Here is a 20050-nt window from a genome sequence, read left to right on the forward strand (position 1 = left end):
CTTGAGATCCTTCTACAACTTGAATGGAGTCCACCTGTGATAAATTCATTTGTTTGAACATCATTTTAAACAACACATACCTGGTTAAATAGGGTCTCATAGTTGGGAGTGCATATCAGAGCACAAACCAAGCATTGAAGTCTAAAGAATTGTATGCAGGCCTTATAGAACGGATTGCGGGGGGCCCCATAGATCAGTGGTTAGAGCATTGGTTTGGTAAACCAGGGGTCATGAGTTCATTTCCCACTGGGGCCTCCGCTCCCCAAGAGGGGTTGCGTCAGGAAGGGTATCCGGCGTAAAAACTGCCAAACAAATATGAGCGTTCATCTGAGATGACACGCTGTGGCGACACACAATCGGAGGAGCCGAAAGAAAGACTCTTAGAGAACGGATTGTGTCAAGGCACAAATCTGAGAAAGGAAAACATTGAAGGTCCGAAAAGCAATGATTATTCGGAAGGGAAAAAAGTTTGTAACCACCGGGCGCTTCCTAGATCTGCCTGTCCTACCAAGCTGAGTAATCAGGGAAGAAAGGCCTTGGGCTGAGAGGTGAACAAGAACTCGATGGTCACTACGACAGACCTGCAGTGTTCCCTTGTGGAGGTAAAACCATCCAGAAGGTCAACCATTCTAGACCCCATCCACCAGTCAGGGCTTTATGGTAGTCACCAGACAGAAGCCACATCTCACTAAAAGGCACATGGCAGCCCATTACGTTTTTGCCAAAAGGCACCTTGAGGATTCTCAGACCTGCAGAAACGTAATGATTAGGTCTTACGACACCTAAATAAAACTTTTTTTTTCTCGATTGCAATTATTATATCTGGAGAAGAAGAGGCACCGCTCATCATCTGCCTAACTTTATCCCTTCCGTGAAGCATGATGGTGGCAGTATCATGCTTGGAGTCTGTTTTTCTGCACCAGGAACTGGGCAATTAGTCAACATCGAGGGTAAGATGACAGTTGCTAAATACAAAGAAATTCGTCAAGAGATCTTTCTCCAGAGTGCTCTGGGACTTGGAATAGGACGGTGATTCACTTTCCAACACGACAGTGTCCCAAGGCAAACAGACAAGATGATAAAGGAGTGGCTTCAAGAGCAGTCTGTGAATGTCCTTGAGTGGCACAGCCAGATCCCGGACTTGAATCCAATCACACGTCTTTTGAAAGACTTGAAAATGTCTGTTCACCAACGCTACTCATCCAACCTGATTGACCTTGGGACCCTCTGCACAGAAGAATGGCAGAAAACCCCTCATGCAGAGACATACCCAAGAAGACTGGAAGCTTTGCTGCCAAAGGTCCTTCAACAAAATATTAAGTGTGAATACTTATGTGCTAATTATGTTTATACTTTCAATACATTTGCACCACTGTCTGAAAATAAGCTTTTACTTTGTCAATATAGGATATTTAATGTGGAAAATACTCAAATCAGCTTTATAATAAGCCTGCAAAAATGTGAAAAAGTGAAGGCGGGTAAATACTCTCTGGTATGACTGTAAAATGGGCAATACTGCCACATAGCTTTTGGTTGAATGACCAATTCCAGCATTTTGTAGCAACAATCTCCTATTTTTAAGTCAGTGAAACATTCCTTCTTCCCACAACATGTTTTCATTTTCTTGTCCCTCTGCTTATTTTCTAGGGATGGCATTGAGTTTTCTTTTAAAGAACCAAGTCCCCAGGGAGAAGGAGGCCCTCCCCTCAATCTGGCTTTCTTAGACATCCTCAGTGAATTCTCCTCTAAGCTGATGAGACAAGACAAGAGGACTGTGTATGTTTGTGGGGTGGGAGGGCCAGGGCAACAGGTGTTTGACACAACCTTTTTATTTTATGGGATTAGTTAGTCTAATCCATATCACCTTCCCCTTTCTTCACAGTCACATGTACTTGGAGCGGTTTATGACGTTCCAGATGGCACTGCAAAGAGAGGACTGCTGGCTCCCCCTCATTTCATACAGGAATTCCCTACAGGCCGGTGGTGATGATGACACTATGTCGGTGATGAGTGGCTATTCCAGCAGAGGCTCCTCAATTCGTTCGAAAAAGACCAAGGCTCCTGCTACTACAACTGGAACGTCTGCAGCGAAGCGGAAGCTACCAGAAGGTAGCAAATGTTTGGGAATCAGTTTAATCGGTCAATTTTAAGAGCTGAGTTTGCTCCATTGTTTAATAACAAGAACAGGCATCACCATCCTGTTACTGTAAATCTATAAACAATGTAGTTATTCATGAGATGAGCATGGATTAATACATTGCTGCAGTGGTACAGCTGAACCCCAAAAAAGCAAAAATATCTTCCAACTGTTCGAATACGTTCCAAGCGTCTTGGCCAAAGCAATCGAGTCGGTGGGCAAGAAGATAAAACAGCAGATGGTGGAAGCGTTCTAATTATCTCAATTTCCACATCATCTCATCAACAGCAAGAAAAATGGATTTCAGAGCTGGATTGCTCTAGGTGATGGCATTAGTTAAGTTTGGATCAAGTTGTTATCATCACAGGAATGTTGATTGACTTGTCCACAAACAGCTAAAGCCGTCTGTGCAAAGTCAAGTATATGTAACCACAATAGAATGACTGTTACTGCGTTAAGTGTGGACTTTGTGTTACAATTTGCCTCTGGAATATACTTTGTGTAACAATTTGGCTCTGTCCCTTCCAGAGGAAAGCAGTAGCAGTGATGTGTGGCAGCAGCAGGGTATGCAGACACCGGTCATGTTACCATCCCCCCACCTCACCTCCACTGCCATGCGGGAACCTAAGAGGGGTCGTGATGACACCTACATGGGTGTCTATGCCCTCCCTCACGACCAGCCGCAGCCTCACCAACACCCACAACAACACCACCAACAGGCACCTCAGCACCACCAGACCCCCATGGATTACAAGTACGGATGTTGTAGATAAACTTCATTCTGCTATAAAATGTCACCGTAGTCATTGAGATAGTTAGCAATTCAGAAAAGTATTGACTACTAATTCCTCTTGGAAGTAAGTCAGTGTATTTCCTTTTTCTAATTTGCCAGTTTAGTATAAACAATATTGACACAAAGGCTACTTTTGGCTTTGGGCAGTTTTATGTATTTGTTTGCTGTCCTACAAACAACCATTTATTTAATGCTATCTTGCGCTTGTCATTTGTAACATTTGTGTAGTTAAAACATTTTCATGGTTTCCGTGAATGCTAATAGCTTACAGTCAGTCTCATTTATTGTATGTGTATGAGCTCCAATTTAGACTCAATGTTCAATTGTATGCAGGTCTTATTTCCGTCTTGTCTGTCTGTCAAATCTATTAATCTAATCTATCTGCCTAGCCAATGAGACCTAAATGTTAAAGCTAAATGATCAATAAATCCTAATTATCGTCATTTATCTAGTTCCCAGGTGACGTGGATGCTGGCCCAGAGACAAGAAGAAGCTCGCCAGCAGCAGGAAAGAGCCATGAACTACGCCAAGCTCAAGACCAATCTGCATCATGCTATGTAAGATGTCCGCCCAGTATCTTGTTGAGTTGATTTAATGACTCCAAAAAAAAAAAAAACAAAGCTTTTCCTTAACTACATTTTTTTGGTCCATTTGTGCAGACGTCGGGGCACCGGCCTCATGGAGGAAGATGAAGAGCCCATTGTGGAAGATGTCATGATGTCTTCTGAGGGTCGTATGGATGACCTTAATGAAGGCATGGACTTTGATACAATGGACATCGACTTGGTGAGAACTATTTAATCTTGATAATTTATTCAAAATTCCTTAGGTGAGCGCAATAAAGATTCCATAGAGATCGATAATTTTACATTTCGCTTTTGTCTGGAGATTAACAGTGGGGGTACACTTCACGATTACCTTAATGGATTAATTTGTTGGTTATTTTTATTTGATGATTCAGATAAAGTACATGTACAATAGTCCATTATTTCAAATTTACAGCGGAGGCAATGCACAAACACAATTTAATTCAGTTACTTTAAATTTGGTCTATAACATCAGAAAATCAGCAAAAATTTTATTGTTTTCCAAAGTAAAAACAAGAATAATCTACTTTAATGGAGGACTAAAAAAATCAGACTACTTTCTGTTGTGACCATAAAATACAGAGGATGAGGACATGTTCAAAGGTCTTGTATATTAGTCCAACATGGACTTAGTATAAAAGTGTCAATTTCATTAAAAAAAAATCTTTGTTTTGTCATGTGAGTATCCAGAAAAGTCCCGTCTGTCAGCTCTTTTTTTGGCTTATTTTTGACTTATTATTTTTATTTATTTATCATTAGCGGAGAGGGATGCCAGAGATCTTTGCGAGTGATGTAGTTAAGCTTGAGAAATTCAAATGACTTGATTTCAGCTCTCGTGGCAAAAAAAAAAAAAAGAAAATCCCCGTCTGGAACTCAGGAATACATGGACGCTTTGAATTCATATTTTGCATGTTTACTGAAACACCATAAGGACAATATTACTTTCCACACACTCGAAAAAATTGGTCCACTTTAATTTAAACAAGGTCTCTATAATGGATTAATTAATTATCAAAATAGTTCATTTGCTAATTGATTGTTTAGTCATTTATTAAATGCCATTTGTCAGCCAATAGGAAAATGACACCGGCCAGTTGATGCATATGGCGGCTTCCCAAAGCGAAACCAAACGGTTCACTCCTGACACGAGCCAAGTAGTGACACTCGTCGTGGTCTTAAAGGTTCCTACATGTGTAGTCCGCATGTTTATGTGCAGCGCCATCACAACACGTGTGCAATGGCAGTAACCGTGATTTGACAGGCGCATATGCGCACGCGCGCCTTGCATTAGCAAATCTGCACAGCCGAGCACGAAAAATCACGCGCGTAAAATTCGTTACGAGTAGAAATACATAGATATTGAAAGATGTCGCTTATTTTGTGTCGTCTTGCGCACTTGTCGCACACTCAGCGCACATGAAAACCATCCAACCCAATGAACCAGTCTGACGTCTTTTTCATTTTTCTTTGGTTTTTTTTTTTTTTTTTTTTTTTAAACACGAAAGCACACAGGAGCTGCTGCTCAGCCTAATTATACTTCCTAGTTTACCTGACATCGCCCCCCTCCGCTCTCAAAGCGGTACTCTCATAATTACAAACAGAACCCACACCCGCAACTTTATATCTGCGGGCATGACTGACCAAACCCGTACATTTTTCAAATGTGAGTGACTGCAGCGGGTCTTCGAGGTCACTGCAGGGATGGTGATTGGGCAATACCAATACTGTTGGTTTTATTTCCATCATCTGATTCAATTTATAGTCATGTGGTACTAAATTTTAATGTTGCATTTTATACCCGTAAATCTGAACTTCCCAAACAACATCTTGCAGTTGCCCATTTTCCTTTGGCAGCTGTTTCCCCAAACATAACCATTCCATTTATTTCATCACCACTTGTTTCCAGCAGACATCTATCTTTGACCCAGACGTCACGAGAGGTTTTACTGAAATCCTCAAAGCTCTCGGTGACTTTGAGGATCCAGTCAGTCCGAGAAGACTGATTTGTTAGGCCTGCAGTAGTTATTACAGAGCATCTTTTGTTGATTGTTGTACCTTTTTCAATGCCGTTTCCAAATGTGAAAAGAAGAAAAAAATGTAATCATCAAAAGTTTTCTCTTGGCAGAGTGTAAAAGGACCTCTGTGTTTTGTTTAATGAAACATTATGTTGACAGTGCATTGCAACATCATGACCAATTTATTTGACAATTTACACCCGCTCCACAAAACCATGCGTGATTAGTGTAAAACCAGAACTAAATTTAACCTCAAACATATGTTGAGACTTGCATACCAAATGTCAAGTTGATTTCACTCAAAAGGTACCTACAGTACATTTCTTGAGTCATTCCACCGATTTTCCATATTAAGACCTTATAAAACCCGCCTGTCCGATCCCCCCCGCCCCCCCCCCCCCCACACACACACACCTGTAAAGTCACTTTTCAACACACTGCTCCTCTCCTCTAGCCCCCGTCTAAAAATCGTCGTGAGAGGTCTGAGCTCAAGCCGGACTACTTTGACCCTGCTTCTATAATGGATGAGTCGGTAAGTCTGAGTTACTTCTTACGCGCGTGGGACGTTTTGCACGTTGACGACAAAGTTTCCACCAACGCAAACACACAAACTTGGGCCAATGTCAGCAACGGTTCACTTGAGTTGCTGACATGAAGCTCGTGAAACGTCTTTTTACAAGTTCAGCTAGCCGAGGCGTGTGTGCACCGCAGCCAAATTCCTTCAGACTTGGCCTTGAAATCCAAGTCAGACACCAGACGCTGAGCCCTGAACAATGTTCACCGAGTTCTTTCTGTCAACTCAAAGTGATTCATTACCAACATTTCTCATAAATGTGTTTTATTTAATATGTAGTGAGCTGAGAAACAGTTTGACACAGATTACGTGTTGCCATTCTTATCACAGTTTAATTTTTTTTTCTTGATAATTTTGTACAAAAAGTAATTCATTTGCTTGAAAACAGAATGTTAAATGAAGATCTTTCAACCAGTATCAGTTATCTTTCTAAAGGAATTACTACAGTCCTCTCTTGGGATTCACATTTTTTTTTCAGGGAATCATTCGACTTAAAATTCCCCTAACGTAATTTCTCCAAAATAATGCACAAATTTTTCCCAAACTATTTTCAAAAACTTAATAGAGTGCATTATATTTAGGTGTGGATGAAAAATAAAAAATACAACCACATCGTATCGTTGTATACAGGTACATAGAGTAGTAAAAAAAAAAAGTATAGATAAAAATTAAATATATATATATATATATTATAAAAGCTGTACATATACATTCGATATGATATTCGATGTCTTATGTTACACATTTATATTTATTACGGTAATGTGCGCCCCCAACCTGAACTCTGACCTCCTCCAGGAGCTTGGATTTTACAATTTTACGGCACCAAAGATCAGAAACGACTGCCCGTGAGTTTGTTGTAACTCAAACCAGGACAGCAAAATGTCGACTATAACGGCTAGTTGTGCAGCTGCTTTTAAAAGAAATGTTATCACGCGTGCCGATCACGCCGCCAACCCGGAAGTAACGCCGCAGTCCGAAACAACGATAGGTCGCCTCAATGGCTTCAGGTGGGTATAAAGAGAACGTGAGCTCAAACTACATAACACAAGCGTCATGGGCACATTTAAAAAAAAAAACAAAAAAAAAAAAAACGGGAGAGCGCACACAATTGAAATGGCCACTTTTTTTTTTTTTTTTAATGTGCCCATCACCCTCATTTCTACATAGTTTGAGCTCACGTTGTTTTGATAGCCACCTGACGGCGTAGGAGAGCAATGGCGTCAGGCGGGCGAGAGGCTGCGCTGCGGAACCAAAACTTGGGATTCATAAAATGTTTCCCCACAAACGCCATGGATGGCACAGAGGATGACATGCTGTGGGAGCAAAATAGGATCGCTGTTCATGATTGAATGGATGAAGCACAAGGAACTGGACCAAGTCACCAAAGGTAGCTAACGAAGGATATTTTTCAGATGGGAGATGAGCCAGCTTTTGAAGTCTCGACTATGCACAAACGTTTTATGCACAAATATTTAATGCAAAAAATGTTTAGGTCAAACAGTGTTAAATATTTATTTAACACTGTAATATGTGTTATCAACAGTATTAATAAAATCTTATGCCATCATTCAGCATTTATTTTAGTTGGTTGAGCAATTTTGTTGTGACAATTACAGGGACCAGGACAAGTATGTCCTGTGGCCTGTCCCGAGATTATATTACGGCTACATCAGCATGTGCCCAATGATTAATATTAATGAATGTTGTACAGACGGACAGACAAACCTAAGAAAATATAAATACAGATAATTCCCAATAATTTGAGCAAATGAGTACCAGCAAATTGGTGGTGCGGATTGTACATTCGTAGAAGGTTTTTCCAGATTTTTTTTTTTTTTTAGGTTAACTTTGGGGGCGCGCATTATACTTCAGGACACGTTATACTTGAGAAATTACGATATTATCATTTCATTTTATTACGCAATCAAATGATTACCTTTGTACCACCAGTATGACAATGCTACAGTTTGCTGAAATATGACCTTGAAAGAGCCATGAACCCTTTTAATGTTGTCCTGTATTTCTTACCTGGCGACTCTGATTTATATAACTTCCCAAAATCTTTATTTTTTTAATCCAAAAAAGTAAATATACACAGTATATTTTTTTTTGCTTGAATCCTGTATTGCCTACATCTCATATTGGACAGATTGTGCAATTCTACCCGTGAAATTAAATTATTAGTAAAAATAATGTATTCAGTATTTGCTTTAGTTTCATCGTTCTTTTTCTTCAATGATAGATTTCATTTCAGTGCATCATTTCTCTTTCTCTCTTTTTCTTTTAGGTCCTGGGAGTGTCTATGTTTTAAACTAATATCCAAATGATTTTGAAGCTGGGATACGAGAAGAGGAGCTTTGTATTTAAAGAGAATTTTAGATGCGAAAACAATGTGTTTTCTGTAAGAAAAAGCAAAAATGAAAAAAAAAAAAAAACCAACGTTTTGGCTTGTACTCCATATGGACCAATGATGACCCACACTCAGTGTTGCTTGCTCAGAGAGGACTTCAAATATCTACTTTTATAATCTCGGTTCAGGTCTTCCTGTTCCTAAATAGTCAATCAGGCCACTTCCAAACCTATTAAAGACGATAACGTGTCTGAGGAAAAATCCATAATAGCATTTTCCCTGTTTTCTTTTCTTTCCCAGCGGGGATGGATTAGTGTGTTTTAACTTAAGAAACATTGTTTTTTGTTTTATTTTTTGTTTTGTTTTTTTGTCTAACCCTTTTTACAATTGTAGTAAGTTACCAGGTGTGATGTAGTAATTTATAAACAGACTGTAGTAGCTTGCCTGTACCGTGTTAGCCAACTGGATGGAGGTCTTTCTGTTCTTGTATCCGACCACCTCCCTCCCTCCCCCACTTTGTCTTTTTTTTTTTTTTAGTTCATCTCCCCGCTTTGAGCTCCCGATAACCGCTGGTGGTTAAGATTGTGAGATGTCATGTGGAATCAGTCTCAATCCATGTTTATGCTGTGAAGAGTCTCACAGTCCTGTAATAAGTCTTGGAGCTTTCCCCGAGCTTTGGACCATTCCTTGAACGCCATCTGTTTGGAGAATTGTTTCCCCCCCCCGAACAACAAAGTAGCCCAGTCCAAGGAAAATCATTTTCTTCTCTTTCTCAGTCTAGCGGCATCATGTCAAAAATGGGTATCTACATTTTAAATAAAAATTATATATGAATTGGTGCTGATTTTTATATGTGCTTTGGTTTTCTTATTTTCAATCTTCGGTCACAAATGAAAGACGTGTAAGAAACTGAAAAAAAAAATGAAAGCATGTAAATCGATGCAGCGAGAAAGATTTTTAGATTTGTATTTTTACGTTTTGATTTTTTTTTGTTTTCTTCCTTTTGTCTTGATAATGTCTCCGGGTTTTTACCTTCTTTCCTAATGTGTAAATTAGTTTGGATAAAACGAATGAAATTCAGCTTTAAGAGTTTCTCAGCTTGAGTCGTGAAAATACGTACTTAGAGATTTCAAATGTTAATAAAGCGGAAGGTCGTCTTTCAGAAATTATTGAACACGAGATATTCAGCAGCGCTGTGGCAGCTAGACAAAGCTTAGATTTTGACATATATTTGTCACACACGAGTTTGAATGAACTGTTTTGTCTACTGAGTTTTTTTTGTTTTTTTGTTTTGTTTTGTTTTTTTGTAGTCATTCCATGCTAAAGCCTTAAACATGCTTCTTCTCTCACTCTAATCTTCCATGTCAGCAGATTGGTCATGTTTAAAGGTGGATAATTGGCTTCTTAGAACATGAAGTGGTCAAATGTAATGTGATCATGTAGATGAGCAGTCTTTGTGTTTTGCCTAATTATTTCATGTAAGTAAAAAAAGAAAAAAAAGTTCTTTTAATGAAAAAGTACTGTTTATTGTTTGTTGCTTACCACTACATTGGTATAAATCCTTATTAGATATCGTGTATATATTCAAATTTTTATTTCTTTCCTTTTTGGCCATTTTGTGTTCTTCACGCTTGCCTATACCCTGAGTTGTCTATTCTCCCACCCTCTTTCAGTCACTTTGTTTTCTGATTTGTACTTGTCTGGAAACAGTAACTTTTGAATAAAAATCAACACACAATTTCAACTGTGGTAAATATTTACTCAATTTACTACGTAGGCCCCAAATGAATAGATGAAAATGGATTTGTTTTATGGCTATTTTCTTGCTGGAAATAATAAAAAAAAAAAGATTGTGAAGCCATATGTGTTATACTTTTTGACATTCAAATACCAGACTTGACTCTGATGTTACAGCAATCTAATCAACCATAAATTTTGAACATTAAATTTGCCGGATTTAAGAAATAGTATGTACACTATTGTCCTAGCGGGCTGTTTAAAATAATCAAAATACTGCATTGTTTAATCTCTTGTATGGCCTTTCCACTTTCTCGTTTGGTGTTAAAGTAAACATTACCCATTCCACCCACCCTCAAAAAAAAAAAAAAAAAAAAAAAAGAATATTGTGCTTAAAATTCAAGTTGCCATCGTATGAAATATTTCAGGCCTCGCCCCAACGCACCATTGTGGTTCACTTAGTAAACTGAGGGGGGCGATGTAAACCTGCCTTTAGTTAAGCCACAGCACTTCAGTGTTACTGAATGTATTATTATTATTATTATTATTATTATTATTATTATTTTTTTTGCAAATGGCGTCACTTGAAATGTTGAATTATTTTCACTGTCTGCCTATTGCTTTGTTATTGTTGCTTGTGTGGTATTTATTTGACTCATTTTGCGGTCGTCCCGTTGTCTGCACGATACTGAGAAGGGTTACATTTTGGTCATCATTTCAGCTGAGAGTGCAAACAATTCTTAAACACATTCGGATGCTTTGCCGTTCTGAGCTATGACGAACTGCCACCACAATGAAAAACATCAGTACCGCTGACAAATTTGGAATGTCAGTGTATTGCATTGGTGCTAAGGGTGTCTCATCCCTATCTGCCATCAGAATTATGTGCAGAAAAATCCTTATCTTATCACCCCCTTTGTAATTGTAGGCGTTTTCATAAAAGTGAAACCAGTTCTTCATGGATCTGAAACTGTCAGACCGGTTTTCTGACAGCTGCAGGACTACTTTATGTCCACATTGCTGCTGCAACAAAGCCAGTTTCACTTTCTCTCGTGAGATCCTACGCAGCATTTAATGGGTTGAGCCGGATTTGTAAAGGTGGCTGCAGACCTAAATCTGAGCCTCTTGAGTGGCCTCTATTTACGCCTGATAACCTCCCAGGCCTCTGCAGGCCTATCAGCGTTGGCCGTGTTAAGACCTCAAGAGGGTCAGGGGGGACTGGGAACCGTGCTCCGTGTGGAGAGTTCACAGAAGAAAAAAAAAAAAGGCATCTTATTGAAACAGCGCTTTATGAAAATGTAAAAGACGCCGTGTATGTTAAACATAGCCTCTCCTTTCATGTACTGGGAGTAAAATCTCAGGGGCTTCCGAACACAGAGGCTGAGAATTCCAGGCGTCTGCATGAAGATAAACCCTGAAAATGTTGAATTCGGTGGATAAATCATTAATGAGAGCACTGGTGTAATCTGCTTGTAAAGGCAGAGCAGCTGATCCTGGAAAATCATTCACGAGGACCAACTCCAGATTAGACACGCACAGAAACTCAACTGAACAGAACTCAACAGAAACGTCAAAAGTGTGTCACTGTGCAATAAGTCATTTCTTTTCTCTCTTCAGGGTTTTATTTTTGCATGTCTATTCATTATTACTCCTTTTTTGGGAACCTAAATTTGGTTTTCAGGGCGGGCTAAGACTATACAACTCCAGCGTAAAAATCTAATACCCAATATTTTTGGTGGGGCTTGGGAAGTTTTGGTCTTAACAACGCCACCAGTTATTGGAGAGGTGCTAGTCTGTTTCCTGACCAGACCTTGGCCAAAGCACAGAACAAAACCCCTTTCCCTAAACTCCTCTCACGAGAGTCCGACCACAATGTGGTAGTCGGCAAATGTGGTAACCACTACACAGCCACGCTGCCTTGATACAGTGCCCTGTGAAAGTATTCAACCCCTTTGAACTTTTCAACCTTTTGCCACATTTCAGGCTTCAAACATAAAAATATGAAATTTAATTTTTTTTTTGTCAAGAATCAACAACAAGTGGGACACAATCTTGAAGTAGAATGAAATTTATTGGATATTTTACACTTTTTTTTAACAAATAAAAACCTGAAAAGTGGGGCGTGCAATATTATTCAGCCCCAATGCATTCATTAATACTTTGTTTGTTCGTTTGTGAACAGCAGTCTTCAGCTCTGCCCACAGATTCTCCATTGGATTCAGGTCTGGACTTTGACTTGGCCATTCTAACACGTGGATACGTTTATTTGTAGATTTGGCATGATATTTTGGATCATTGTCCCGTTGGAAGATAAATCTCTGTTCCAGTCTCAGGATGTCTTTTGCAGACTCCAACAGGTTTTCCTCCAGAATGGTCCTGTATTTGGGTCCATTCATCTTCCCATCAATTTGAACCATCTTCCCCGTCCCTGCTGAAGAAAAGCAGGCCCAAACCATGAGGCTACCACCGCCATGTTTGACAGTGGGGATGGTGTGTTCAGGGTGATGAGCTGTGTTGCTCTTACGCCAAACGTATCGTTTTGCATTGTGGGCAAAAATATCGATTTTGCTTTCATCTGACCAGAGCACCTTCTTCCACATGTTTGGTGTGTCTCCCAGGTGGCTTGTGGCAAACTTTAAATGAGACTTTTTATGGATAACTTTGACAAATGGCTTTCTTCTTGCCACTCTTCCATAAAGGCCAGCTTTGTGCAGTGTACGACTGCTTGTTGACTCTCCCACCTCAGCTGTAGATCTCTGCAGTTCATCCAGAATGACCACGGGCCTCTTGGCTGCATCTCTGATCAGTCTTCTCCTTGTTCGAGGTGAAAGTTTAGAGGGACGGCCGGGTCTTGGTAGATTAGCAGTGGTCTGATACTCCTTCCATTTCAATATGATTGCTTGCACGGTGCTCCTTGAGATGTTTGAAGCTTGGGAAATCTTTTTGTATCCAAATCCGGCTTTAAACTTCTCCACAACAGTATCTCGGACCTGCCTGGTGTGTTCCTTGGTCTTCATGATGCTCTCCGCACTTTAAACAGAACCCCGAGAGTATCGCAGAGCAGGTGCATTTATACGGAGACTTGATTACACACAAGTGGATTTTAGTTATCGTCATCAGTCAACATTGGATCATTCAGAGATCCTCGCTGAACTTCTGGAGTGAGTTTGCTTCACTAAAGTAATATTGCACCCCCCACTTTCAGTTTTTTATTTGTTAAAGTATAAAATATCCAGTAAATTTTGTTCCACTTCACAATTCTGTCCCACTTGTTGTTGATTCTTACAAAAAAAAAAATTACATTTCATATTTTTATGATTGAAGCCTGAAATGTGGCAAAAGGTTGAAAAGTTCAAGGGGGCCGAATACTTTCACAAGGCGCTATATAAGCAACGTGTAATAATTTGTTTAAGTTGTCCTCAGTTTATGACGGGCCTGACTTATGCACTTACAAGGTTAAAAAATGGCTTATGAATAAGTTCATGTTGAATATGTTGGCATATGCCACATGAATCCACACTGTCACTACTTTTGTATTGTTTTTACAGATGGGTTTATTTCATATTTTTTACATTTCCCGCAGTTATGAATTCACGGCAGCATTAGCGTAAATTAGTGACAGACTACATACAGTCCAGCGCGACAAATTTGGGTTACGTCGCCAGCCGTAGGAAAAGAACTCTCTGGGGAACCGAGGAAAGCTTTTGTTATTCTTTTGACGCATAAAGGCCAAATTCAATTTTACCAGTTTCTTGACACTTTTTTGTGTGATGTGCTGTTTGTCAACACTAGTAGGTTACCTTACAGACTATATGGACAGCAGGATATTTTAAAAATCAGTTGAGATGTTAAGGCTGCCTTGAGCACACCTCAAGAGTACAACCGGTACGTGTCCTTTCTGCAGCTTCTGGCACAGCTTCTGTGGGGCCTTGACTGCAACAATCCAGTAAAATATGTGTTGAGCAAATAAAGTGAAGGAATGCGCTTTGAATTAGGGGGAGGGGTGGCGGAGGAAGCACTGTCAATGTGACTGTAAAGCGAGTAAAGGATCAATGCCCTTCAGTGACGGGGAGCACTTTTCATGAGACAGGCCAGAACAGGTTGGAGATAATGAATAAGAGCGCCGTGGGAACTCCCAAACCGGGCCTTGTTGCTTCGCTATGCACTGACACTCGGGCGTCAACGCAGCTAAAGGTGTCCACGAGAGTGATAGCACTATTGACCTTAGAGCACACAAGCAGCAGGATTAGTGCTGAGGCCCAAAACGGTCCGAGTGTGTGGAGGGAATCTGTCATCAGCGGAGCTGCAGGTGGTCCAAAGGTCCAAGCGGGGGCCATTCAGCCCCACCGGGCGAGAAAACAAGAGCGCTTTTTAGCCGTGACTGGACGGATATTTACCCTGGAATCGGATTCTCTACAGCTTCTCACCTCCCGTTGCATGATTGTTTTCGGGCCACCATCCCTCGTCCCTGTGGGTCTGAGCTCAAGCGGGAAGGATTTACAACGGCTTCTCCCACCACTGCAGTCGTTTTACAGCGGAAATCTCACATGCGTTTTGTGCGTGTGGGCGCCTTGGCTTGCGCTCTTCCCTCCTCCCCAATCCCTCAAAGCTCATTCAAAGGTGACCCGCAGATGACTGAACGGCTCGCCGGGCCGTGCTGCTCGGCTAAATCATGAGTCTCGCTAAGTTTGGATGAGTGTCTTATAAGGAGCGGATGAGACAGGTTCCATAAAGATGACGAAGAACTCGCGGTGTCACCGGGCCCCTGCCAGGAAACCCCAGTGATTAACGAGAGCCGGGACACCTCCGCTAATAAGAACCGTCTCTTTAATTGGCTCCACGGTGTATGCGTGTAATGGTGCGGATGCGTGTCAATGCAACGTCTTTGTGTGTGTGTGTGTGGGGGGGGGGCAGGGTTTGAGCTGCCCACCCAGGTGCCTGTGATTAGCTTTTCACTCGTGTGCGACCGCGAGCCAGCGACGCGGTAAGCTCGCCTCATTAGATCGAGAACCCTTCGGTGGCCGGCCCGAAATTTAACACCCCCCCCCTCAATATGAATTCATCCAATCTCTTCTTAAGTATTGCATGGACTAGCAGGCGGGGGTAGATGACGCAAGAGTCCGACCAACTGTACTCGACTGTGATATGATGATGATTATAAATCCAAGGGAGAAGACAGTTGGCGAGGTGCTTTAAAGGTTCGAGCGGGTATAACGACTCTGATGCCGGACCCTGGAGATGAGGAGGGAGGGGGCGGGGTCGAATTAGCCGGAGCCAAAGACAAGACGAGAGAGTGCAGGCACAGTAAAGGGAGAGCTGGTCCTTGTTAGCACACAATTCATCAGTCCCGTGAGGTCAGGGTTCGCGCAGCCCTGAGGGGGCAGCGTGTGACCCCTCGCTTTTCACCCATGACCCCATTCTCAGCACCTGGAGCTGAGGTATTTCCTCATAACATTTACTTGTAACGTTTTGTCTGCAAAAACACATTTGTGACCCGGGGGGCATTTTTGGGGCTCGCGCTCCGCTTTGAACTGGCAAGTTACATTCTGCAGTCGCATTCTACGACATCATAGTGGGTACCGGTTTCCACTCGGGTACCGTGCGGCGGCGGCGAGAGCGGGAAAGTAGTGAGAGTGGGGGCGTGATAAAGAGGTCACAATGAAAGATGTTGCTTGTGTGTGAGCAAAATAAACATCAATGTTAGATATTTTGGGGACTTGTTCATCTGTCACTCGGGTCGTTTCTGTCACGTGTGAGCCGCTTGATCACAGAGCAGGAAACGGCAAACATCAACCATCCAGAAAACTGGGTTAACAGTATAAAAAATGGTCCAGGGGCAAGGCTGGGACTGTTTTAAGTGAATTCCCGAGTGATTTACGGTACAGCACAATCTAAATTTCCTGGGCTGTGTGATAGTCCTGGTCTTCTTAAAATCCACAACTAGCTTCTTATTCATAGTATCGCTCGTGCTGGTGACCAGATGGTTCCGAAGTCGTCCACCAGCTCTCTGTACTCTAATTTCGGTCATTCCTGAACACACCTTGCTATCGAGCAGTCATCGGAGAACTTCTCCAGATGGCGAGATCCAGAGTTTTTATTAGAAGACTGAAGTGCACAAGGCGAAGAGAAACGGAGACGGAACAGTTCCTTGTGGTGCTCCAACATCACTCATCATCACATCTGGCAGGATGTTCCTCAAACGCGCAAATCCTCGATCCAGTAGATGCTCGATGATAAAACCGTCAGCCACTTCTCAGCTAGCAAATAAGGTCGGAAGCAATTGAAGACATTGGAGAAATCTAAGAAGATAACGCTCACAGTACCTCTGGTCTTGTTCAGGTGTGAGCAAGCACGATGCGTCGGATAGGTGACAGCATCCGCCACGCCATCATGGGCCTGGTTGGCAAACAGAGGGGGTGGGGGGGGGGTGTCTCTGGTGTCTTTCTCCTGATTGAATACAGCATGACCTGGCGATAAACCAACGAGACTTCAAAATGTCCAACGAGATCGGTATCTCTTTGCCTATGCTCCTGATCACAGTCACCAAAGTTGAGTTCCACCAGCAGCAGGACTTGACAAGTCCAGAATGACTTTTCTGTCACTGTATCGTGACTCCGGTCTGGCAAATCAGCAAACAATAATCGGCATCCACCGCCATTTGCCCCCGCCCGCCGATGCGCTGTCTCCGAAAATAGAGCCCTTGGTGTTGACACGGAAACAATAACTGCGCTGTTGTCCAAATCCTTCAATCTCGGGCCTCCATTCAAATGTTTTACGGCTCCAAAAGTCTGTTTTCTAAACAAATGGTCAAAACGGACTTTTGTTTTCCATTTTCACTTAAAACGTTGTTGTGTAAGCACTTGCTTGGAACGCAACTTCTCAGTTGTGCTCACAGATCGTCTTACAGCTCAACCCCACCCATACGTACGACGCTGCTGCCTTCGCTCGCATATCTTCTTCCCCCATCCACTTACTACTCAACTCTGACCTTTTACCTCTGCCAAGGTTGTTGACCCTTTTCTTGATAGCAAACCTTCTAATCCTTTCCTGTGAAGACTTTCTTCACCTTTCCTGGCTGAGTCACACATAACGGTTGAGTCAGACAACTTTTACAGTATCTTCCTTGCTGATTGACCGATTGCAAAATAAATGAGTAAAAATGCTCCGGGCGAATAAGACAAACAGGGATACACCCTTGCACCCCCTCCCCCCTTCCTATCTTCCTTGCTGCTCCTTCTAATGTGGCCTTCTCTTCTTTCCGGTGCCCCTCCCCCCTTTATTTATGCCTCCAGAGCCACTTTGTTGTGCTTTTAGAGGCCCGGTTTGTAGTTTGAGCAGATGCTGAGGCTGATATTTCCAGATCCTGCAGCGAGCGTAGATAAGAGCAGATTTATGCCAGAGTGAAGGAGCATGGGAGTAATTGCTCGTGCTTTGATGGTGAGGCTCGGTGTATTTGTGTCACCTCAGCTGCTTACTAACAAGGACACCTTCAGATTTGAGATTTTTTTTAAACTACCTTATTTTGCCCCTTTCTCTACATGCCAAATACATTTTCATAGCCCAAATCTTCTTCTAAAACAACACATTCTCCTTTTTCTGTATAAAATACAGTGAATCGTTTTTTGTTGTTGTTGTTTTTAAACAAACACAAATGAGAGGCTTTTATCAGCCCACTAGCTCGTTAATTAGCCGATCGAGGGCTGAGAGAGATCCAAGAGTTTGTGGAAAGTCCGCAGAGAAAAGTGGAAGTTCTTGTTCAGAAGCTGCAATGGGGGAGAAGGCCATCGAGTGGTGCCTCTGAGGTCAAATATGGTCTGTTCCACAATCAAGAGTAAAAATAAGTTAACACCTGTAAACTGTATGATTTCAAAGCATCAGATTTAACAGCAAACCACCAGTGGTGGAGCATGATTTTGGTACCTGGGCCTTCATTGGGGACTGCGAAAGCTGTCAAATTACTGAATTTGAATGTGATTTTGCTGTCTTCACTTAACCTCCGTACAGTTTTCTGCTGCGTTCCAAATACTTTTCTTCTTGTAACGCCACTTTAGACTTTTCTTTTTTGGGAATAAAGTAAGGGAGGCACGGTGGAAGCTGGTAAAGCGTTGGCTTCTCAGTTCTGAGGACACGGGTTCCCCGCCTGTGTGGAGTTTGCGTGTTCTCCCCGTGCCTTGCGTGGGTTTTCTCCGGGCACTCCGGTTCCCTCCCACATCCCAAAAACATGCAACATTTATTGGACACTCTAAATTGCCCCTAGGTGTGATTGTGAGTGCGGCTGTTCGTCTCTATGTGCCCTGCGATTGGCTGGCAACCAGTTAAGGGTGTACCCCTGCCTACTGCCCGTTGACAGCTGGGATAGGCTCCAGCACTCCCCACGAACCTCGTGAGGATAAGCGGAAGAGAAAAATGAATGCATAGGAATAAAGTTACGACATAATTTCACATGAAACGCGAGACAATGACTTTGTGAAGTGACTCCTTCTGGTTCTACTCAAGGAAGTGTGGACATTACCCCCCAACTCATGTCTCACCATTTGCAGCGCGTGGGCATTACTTTCAGGAATGTTTATGGCCATTATATTTATAGCCGCACTGAAAACACATGACATCATCAGAGTGACGGATAACGTATCGTACGATACGGTTATCTCGGTGGGTATTTTCCCAGAAGCAGGTGACGGCCGCTGGAAAGATTTGAAAGAAAGCCACAAAGATGGGATTTTTTTTTTTTTCTTTTTAAAGAAATATCTGTTCACGCACAGACCTCACATTACCAATCCGTGAATAAATAATGTGATCAAAGCTGCTGTGGGCCTGGACGCAGCACCTGCCAGGGTAAAATAGAACTCCGATAAGGCTACTTTATGCAGTCCTCAGATTAGAGGGGGACTCTAATGAATGGCTCTTGAATTGAGTTAAGCGATGAAGCGAGATGAATCGCGTGCTCCTGAGTGATGATGTCAGCGAGGACGTGTCGCTGACACCGGGCAGCCACAATGACATCCTAATCCCATGATCTTCGGAGCCCGACCTGACTCTTGAACCGGTGCAAGTGGACTCGGAGCTGGGCGCGTGCACGCATGCGCACGATCTTGCGTTTGTTTGCACGAGCGCACCCAAATCTTATCTTCCCTCTCCGGGCTTGGGCCTCACCCCTCCGGTCCTTTTTCCTGTTTGTTGCCGCAGCCCCTGGCAGAGCTGCGGGAGGAAACGTTTTGAAGGGGAGAGGGCGGAGATACAGTAAGTGGATGTTCATCAGAAGCCCACGCAAGATGAAATAATTAGATGACTGACGCCGCGAGATGTTATAACACAAGCCAAAATCAGCGAGGCGACCCAGATCAAATTAGATGCGAAATCCCTCCGTATCATTTTGCGGCAATCACGTCTTCGGCGTGTTAGCTCTGTGGCCTTCTTTTTCTTCTGGTCCTGCCAAAGAGAGCCAGGGCTCAGTTCAGAGGGAGCGATGAGGAGGGGGGGACTGGTGAGGGGGGGGGGGGGGGCAGTGAGTCAGATCCTCCGCTCCAATTATTTCTGCATCCTGCAAAAGCACAACAGCCTCATGACTAAGAAAAATACACATCCACAAAATAAGCGACACATTAAAATGCATGTCTCCCCCCCTCCCCCCAATAACTGCTAAATAAAAAAACCTGCATGCACACACACACACAACACTTGAACAGGAACTTGTTGACCATCACACAGCCGAGGGACTCCGATGAAGAGGAGGGGGAGGGGGAGGGGTTCCGAGAGGTCGCTTTGAAGTTTCCATTCAGGTCTTTGTCCCATTCAGGCTGCTGGCAGTCGACATCTCTACTAGAGACCGACCCCTCCCATCGTTACACCGTCCC

At 42.5% G+C, this 20050-nt stretch overlaps 1 protein-coding gene across 5 annotated transcripts in view; it reads left to right on the forward strand.

Annotated features, from left to right (window-relative positions):
- The window catches only part of stag2b (STAG2 cohesin complex component b), a 31488-nt gene extending 21285 nt beyond the window's left edge, over positions 1-10203 (forward strand). For all 5 annotated transcript variants that reach the window (XM_061834596.1, XM_061834591.1, XM_061834592.1 and 2 more), the window contains exons 28-34: positions 1648-1776; positions 1883-2109; positions 2666-2891; positions 3383-3487; positions 3590-3716; positions 5987-6064; positions 8397-10203. In XM_061834596.1, coding sequence (XP_061690580.1) covers positions 1648-1776; positions 1883-2109; positions 2666-2891; positions 3383-3487; positions 3590-3716; positions 5987-6064; positions 8397-8420 — 916 coding nt within the window. In that variant the 3' untranslated portion in view covers positions 8421-10203. The remainder of the gene's footprint in view (positions 1-1647; positions 1777-1882; positions 2110-2665; positions 2892-3382; positions 3488-3589; positions 3717-5986; positions 6065-8396) is intronic.
- Positions 10204-20050: the final 9847 nt, after the last annotated feature.

This window comes from Syngnathoides biaculeatus, chromosome 11, assembly GCF_019802595.1.
Source record: "Syngnathoides biaculeatus isolate LvHL_M chromosome 11, ASM1980259v1, whole genome shotgun sequence".
NCBI lineage: Eukaryota > Metazoa > Chordata > Actinopteri > Syngnathiformes > Syngnathidae > Syngnathoides > Syngnathoides biaculeatus.